The sequence below is a fragment of the Pleurodeles waltl genome, chromosome 1_2 (genome assembly GCF_031143425.1).
Source record: "Pleurodeles waltl isolate 20211129_DDA chromosome 1_2, aPleWal1.hap1.20221129, whole genome shotgun sequence".
Taxonomy (NCBI): domain Eukaryota; kingdom Metazoa; phylum Chordata; class Amphibia; order Caudata; family Salamandridae; genus Pleurodeles; species Pleurodeles waltl.
In genome coordinates this window covers 1,088,000,889-1,088,008,187 of record NC_090437.1, presented here as the reverse complement: position 1 = coordinate 1,088,008,187, position 7,299 = coordinate 1,088,000,889, and the positions used below count along the sequence as shown (strand labels likewise).

The window sequence follows — 7,299 nt, the reverse complement described above, 5'->3', positions numbered from 1 at the left end:
TAAAGACTTGAGGTGAGCCGCTTCATCGTCGTTCTACCGTCGCTCGATTGTGTAACATTTCCCTGCAGTTGCTATTGACATAACCTTTTAAAGGATTCTTGTGTGTTTTCCACTCGCTTGTTAGACGCTTCGTTCCTGTTTGCCAGAGGGTTAGGCTAGGCCGCCAAGCCGCTGGAAGCTTGGCCAACGCCTGATGATGAACGTACGTTTCAGGCTCCCTTTTGGCATGCTGTATAAATTGCTCTGCACTTTGAGTATCACCTTCGTATATTATAGTGGGCATGCCTGCGGTTCTGTATCGGTAAAACTGTAACTTAATGCGGCTTGTCGCACGCCCTTTCCCTTCACCTCCCAGGCCCTTCATGCGCCGGTTAATGGGGTGTGCTAGTTACTGGTAGAGCGCAGAAAGTGGCTTCACAGCTGATGACTTCCGTCACCGGGCCCTTGAACGTGCTCTTTTTGGGAGGTGCGCGGGTAGGCTGTGCTGAAAGAGTGCAGGGGAGGAACAGAACCGTGCCTTGAAAACGAGCTGCGCTCAGCACCCACCTCTGTATAAATACAGGTGCCAGGACAGCTGTTTCCCTCCTCCAAGCCACCAGCTGCCAGCAGCGCCCGGTGAGTAACATCCTCTCGCGCGCCCTCGCGCATCTTTTCACATGGAGCGCGCGGTGGAATCATTCCCTTGTGCTTTATAATGTTCTGACTCCTAAGAATAGATTAGGAAAGTTGTTGCTTTGCTTGGATTTATCGCTCGAGGGGTGTCGTTTTCCGCTGTCGCATTTCTATGAACAAAATAATAATTTGTGCAACTGTGAAAATTCGAAAAAACTCTGGTAGTTGGATGCGAGTTGCCTTTCTAGTAAAACATATGGGTGTCCACTGTACAGTATTAATTTCGGTTCTCCAATGGCATTGTGAAGAGGCGAATGTATAAACAATACTATCTCACACTGTATCGATCTGCAGGCCCCGTAGCGCCCACGAATGTGGACTTTGAGATAAAAAGTGACTGACAACAGGGTCGTGGCGCCCCCCCCTCGCCTCCCCCCAAAAAACACTGTAAGAGGCCCCCAATTCTTAAGGGGGCGCATTCATCCCAAAGCCAGTGTAGGGCTGTGAGATATGGGGGCTTATCATTTTGCGTTACACCCCCCACACCTGTTCAATTTTCCAGTCGTGTCCATTTAATCGGATGACATAGATAGATGTGTGGTTGTGGTGCTTTTTCAATATATAAAGCTGAAATTTGTACAATGCTCAATATTACGGGCTGTTCGTCGCAACCAAATGTATTTCACTAAACAACACGTTACACACCAAATTCCAATAGTTCTCCTGTTTTACTGCCAACAAATCTGAATACCGCCATGGCAATATCACTCAAGTAAACAGTATGGCACTCAAGTGATTTGTGTCATACTGATTGTTGGGCTGCACACGCCCTGTTTTCATTCATTTTCAGTGCAGTTTGTGAATTCACTGTAGCTTATGATTGTTAAAGAAAGATTTTATACTTTGCCCGTGTATTTTTGAAATCTTCAATGAGTGATGCCGATGGCTTTCACTCAATTTTGCTGCATTCTACACTGGTTTATGTTATCTTTTTATCAAGACTGTCTGATTCATTTTCAAAGTTACTGCTTTCTCTTGTTTTCTGTTTTATATATATTTCATTGCTGAGGAAGCAAGTTATGTCAATGGAATTTGCTGAGGCTTTGAGTCTAGAATATGATAGACCTCAATTTGCGAAGTGTTTCGTGTTAAGTGTAACTAATGACCACAAAAGGGGAACTCAGGGTTGAGATTCTCAAATTTGGCGAACTTTCTGACCCCACGTCCCTTTTATAACCATAGAAAATCTGCTAATAGAGCATTTGTCATACGTTTAAGGAAAGGGCAGGACCTATTCCTGGTGCGTAGACAGAGAGCTGTCCAGATACTTTGTACTGGATAACTCACAACTCCAACTACCCACAAACGTTCCTGAATGGCTCCTCACACCAAGCTTAAAAACTGAAATTCAATGGTATAAAGTCCTGTGCCAGATATGCAAATTCAGTGTGAAGTTGCAATAACTCAAATTCTTTGATTAAGTGCCGTGTAAGGATTTTCCCAGATGGGAGCAGGACATTCTAGAAGAGAAAATGTTGAGAAGTGATACTATGCTCAGAATTGTACGACCTGCATAGATTTCTGAGGCTTCCTTCACAGGGATTCGTGAATCTTGAAAATGTTGCCAAGCTATATCATATCAGATTTAAATCTATCATGCATAGTTTGCCTCACTTTTCCGATAATCAGACATAATGCACTTACTTTTAACATTTAAAGTGTATAATCAGAGCTGCTAGTCTAAAAGGCAAATTCAAATGGGTCCAATCTTTCTACTCTCTAAAAATGTCCAACATTGATGAATCATCAGTATTCATCTAGGAATACCAGTTCATTAACATGGGCCCGGGTATTTTAGCACCCTGCCATCATACCTAATTTTCGGAAAGCTAGGGGTGGGTTTTTTATTAGAGTGATCTTAAACGTTTTTTAAGGCTGGTCGCAAATTTCTTGTAGCCTTAAGCAATCAGAAATCCTGATGTTTTACCTTGAGCTGAATCCTGCTGGCGACTTGTGGGCAGCGCAGATTTTCAACCGCATGGGAAAATTGGTCTCTGCCTCAATGCCAGCAAATTATAGGATTTGATAAATTCTGGATAAGATGTGTCTTTTTGCAAATGTTTAGCAGGGAGCCAGGTTTATAAAGCAGCGTACACAAGAGCATGAAATCTAAAAGTCATGCACTACTTAAATGATACACCAATTTGTTTCCAGTAATTACTTACTCCCGTTTATCTCAGAACTTAAATAGGGCACTTGACATATCACACCGTCATCTATTACCATTTATGATTGTATCTCAAATTAAACACCCTATATTTACGAACACATCATGAACTAATTTATAGAAATTTAAGGGCCCGATTTACTATGGTTGCTTTCTCTAAGTAGCCAGTGTTTGTTGGATAGTTGCTTTGCCTCCCTAACTGAGTTTCGCTTTGCTACTGATATACTATTTGAATGCAATACAAAACCAACATTTGAGCATGGTTGCAAAAAGTCCTGCCTAATATGTTTGCGGCAGGGTTCGTTTGCAACGCCAGTGAATGAGTTCAAAGGCAGAGATGAAGGCTTTGTGAAGTACATCAGACCTCCTACAATGAAATCACATTCACTGAATGCTGACATTATCTTTAAAGCAGCAACTCTACTTACACGGGCAGCTACTGCTGTCAAAAAATGGTACTCAGTTAAAAAGTACAGGGGGCCATGCAGTGTTTCCCTGGACCAGGGTCTGCTCCCCCACTGCCGGAAACTGGCCTTCATAGGGTGGAATCTGTCAATGCAGAGAGCTTCCACCTTGGCTTGACAGGTTATTATCCCATTAAGGGCTTGCAGCTGCAATTGAGTTTGCAAATCATTGATGCATACCATTGCAATTCAGAAGGAGGAGACTAACATCCACTTCACGCCCCTTCTCCTTCCCATCTGCAATTAGCCACAAAAAACATTTTGCAAGTCAGAAATGATTTCCTGACTCTCAATGTGTAATTTGCAAGTTGCGGTTATGCTGCTGCAAAGCCTGCATTTTCACAAATGACACCCTTTACCACTACAAACAACGTCTAGGATATTGCGCTGTAAACGCCTCATTTCTACAACCACATCCCATAATATTAGATAACGCACCAGTGAGTAATAACTGTGAGGGTACATTCTGTGTGTTCAACAAAGTACACTGATGTCAGCTTAAGTGACATGTTGGTGCCATTTAGGCCTCATCAAATAAATGCATACCTTTTCATTGTGGCATGAGGCACCAGTACACCTGTGAGGGAACTATAAAGATCAGAATTCTGTGGTGCCTCCAGGTTCTTTAGTTTAACCACCAGGTCAGATCTTTTATCAGAGCAGAAACTTTATCTCAAACTCTCCAGTCTTTCTAACATTTCGGTCACACTTCTCTTTGAAGGGATGACGCTGTTTATAATTCTGTATCTCTGAGACTACAATTACTCTCAACTTTCTCACTGTGTTCTTAAACAGCTCAGCTCACCCCTCTCGCTATTTGCCCTTCACCGCTGGCCCTGCTGTGTGCTCGCCCTTGTCAACACAACCTCTAGTCCGGCTAGATTAGCAGGCCGCAGACGGAAAACAGTGTAAAACGGTGGCGCATAATTACTGTTGTGCAAAAAATAAGTCACACTTGAATGAGATCAGCAGTTTCCGTCACAAACACCGGGGGAAGACACCAAAGTATTGTTATCCTCTTACCTCTCCCACCTCGTGGGGCCTTGATCTTTTTTGAACGATTGCAATGTTTATTAAATTATGGTACAATTAATGACTGCACAATACCGGTTTAAGTTTGTCTAAACGTATGCTGATAATTTCTATTTCTCCCAAACTGATTGCTTTACAGTACTTGTTTCCAGTACAGCTCGTTTGCCGCTCCACCTTAATTAACATGGATGAAAAGGTACTGACGCAGGCACTACGCACGCCTAGCCTGCTCCTCGCGCTCTCTATTCAACCAATACGCTGATTGCTTTTACCCTTTTACCCCCGATACGTGCAATAAGCAGTTAAGGTACAATTGCTTGGCTGGGTCCTGAGAGGGGACGTGCTTGGTAATGGTCTGCACTGCGGTGATTCAATGGCTGCTTTTTCAATCATGGTTCGTTGGGCCTGGGCTGATGTTTCTGCCAGGGTAATCTTCTGGAGGCCTGAATGGTGCTTTGTACTGCAGAGTGAAGCAAGAACTCTGTTTATGTTTATGTCTGACTGATTTACGAAGTACTTTACAGAGCAGAGCGATGAATCTGATCTTAAAGTGACAGATCTAAAGTGGGATTTTTGAAAACGTGTGGTTGTTTTATGGGTCTTGCGAAACCACAATGTATTGGACCCCAGTCACAGCCCGAGACTGTTTTTTATTGATTGTCAGTCTCAGGGGGAACCACAATGCCTTTCCTAAATGTATTTTTCCTTTTTTAGGTCACAGTCTACATGGACCTCTTGAGTCTTGATAGACTGGAGACCCCTCCCCCGAACAAATATGCACCCATAAATCTCCCTGGAATTTCGTGCGTCTGTTTATAATAAGGACAGTAATTATTTGATGTATTCATGCGTTTTCATTTCACTAATGACTGTGCGGGAATAAAATGGGAGAGAGTAAGACGAAGCAGAGGGTATAGATTCTGTTTACTATAGAGTTAGGTTCGAAGGAGCAATGTCTCCAGACCTTCCCTGAGTATGGGGTGGATGGGTTCATGATGTAGGGCTCCATGTAATGATATCCTACTGCTTAGCACCCAAAATGCAGAACATGCTGGCCCAAACTAGTGTAATGCAAAGTGATATAAAGTGATGGAGAGTGACGTAATGCAACACCAGAGATTTACTTTCCAGCGCTAAATGTGTTTTGTCCTGGAAATATATTATTTTCATAGTGCCAAATTCACTTCAAGGTGCTTTGTGTCAAAGGGCTATTTCTACGAACAACCATAGGTTTACTGAACTGGACTGGACTTTTTGTCAAAAATAAGGACTAGTGGGAGCAAGCAAATAGGAGGGATGCTTTTATTTCCCTAGAAACCAGCACACAGGACACACGAAATGCATCTGACCCTTTTGCTGCTGACTATGCATAGGAATTTGTGCCGGAAGAGTAAGCTTCCCATACAAATCCTAAGCTGGAAAGTGCACGCAGCCACACAACCTCCACGCCATCGTGCGACGTTGTGTGTGGCGCATGGCAGCCTGCTTTTACACAGCAGCTGGTACAAGGAATAACAACTACAGCAGGCCCATTTTAGTAGACATGGCTTTGCACTGTATTTTCACATTCACACAATGCGCCACAGGATATTCATGTGAAAACGTTCTACATTTGGGTCCATTGACTCCTTTGGGGTTGTTCTAATAGTCCCGGGTACACTGATACCCCTTCTTGTTAAGAGCCATTGTCCTGCATTCTTACAGGCTCCCCTTGCCCCACTGCTGCCCCCACCGTTCTGGGATTCAATCATCTATGATTGCCAGGTGGCCAGAAATTGTGTGGGTGGGAAACACTAATATATTACAAATATGTACTGTAAATGCTGGCAAGCAACACCAATCTGGGACCATGTGACTTGAAGGAATTTGTTGCATTCTCAGTTTGAAGCATGTTGTGGTAGGCTACAACTAGAATCAGAGCGATCAGAGGTGGATTGATTCAAAAACTCTCAATTAATTTAAATCTTGGTGATCCATAATAACTTTAACCACCATATTTTTGTGAGTTTGAAGGAATGACCAGGCTCACTTTGGTTGGTAAGCTGTCCCTCTCCATTGCCTTTTCAGCTACTCTTCAAAAGCCTCTATTAAGCATTTGGCACTAACATCATTAGATGTAAAGTCAGCGTGGTTTATCTTTTAACAGAACTCATCCTTAGCATGTCCTTTTTCTGAGACTACTTACCTTAGGGGACACTGACTTTTAGCACAAATAACTATTTTTTCAAGTGCATTAAGCAAATCCGGCTGTTCTAGTTGCATCAAAGAACATTTTCAGTAGGTTTCACTTTTTCATTTAGAGCTCACATTAACATAAGTTGCCTTAAGGTAATATACACAACTGGATCTTATGGCGTGCGCTTATTCCCGTTGAATTCAATATAGGGAGGTTAACATTTTATTCTTTCCATATGTTTTTAAATAGATTCCTATATCCGACAACCTCGTCCATTCCCTGATAGTTTTCTCTGCTACTTTTGCAACTGCTGTGGAGGCATAAAAACGTGTGATACACAAGTGTTAATATTTATATCTAACATACTTCTTGTGAGATCCTCTTACAAATAGGAATGCAACACAATAGAGGAATAAAAAGGGAGGACCTGGACCAGTTTTCAGCAGGCTTCATAATGCCAACTCCTACATCTTCCTGGTAAAATTCTAGGATTCCCTCATTGCCCTGTCCATAAAGGGCACCAGTGTCAGACTAGGGTTTTGGTAAACATGAGGGCCAGCTTGCTTGCTTGCCTCTGGGTAGGACTCATCTTCATTTACGTAGCACTGTGCTGAGAAACAGTAGTACCTGGTTTGATGGTGATCACTAATAAATAATCTAGGTCCCACCCACATTATCACTGTCCATTGCCCACCTAATGTTCAGTTTCTCTAGCTCCCCAGAATACATCTATTCACTTGAAAAAACAACAGCCTCTACTCTTATCAACATCTGTGACCAAACATTTG

At 42.6% G+C, this 7,299-nt stretch overlaps 1 protein-coding gene across 2 annotated transcripts in view; it reads left to right on the top strand.

Moving 5' to 3' along the window:
• The first annotated feature begins 399 nt into the window (after positions 1–399).
• Positions 400–7,299, top strand: part of LOC138248172 (sodium-dependent phosphate transport protein 2B-like) — a 158,737-nt gene continuing 151,837 nt past the window's right edge. The window contains exons 1-2 of one of the 2 annotated variants that reach the window (XM_069202151.1): positions 400–615; positions 4,475–4,531. In XM_069202151.1, the coding sequence (XP_069058252.1) occupies positions 4,520–4,531 (12 nt within the window). In that variant the 5' untranslated portion in view covers positions 400–615; positions 4,475–4,519. The remainder of the gene's footprint in view (positions 616–4,474; positions 4,532–7,299) is intronic. The other variant, XM_069202152.1, reaches the window with a different exon arrangement.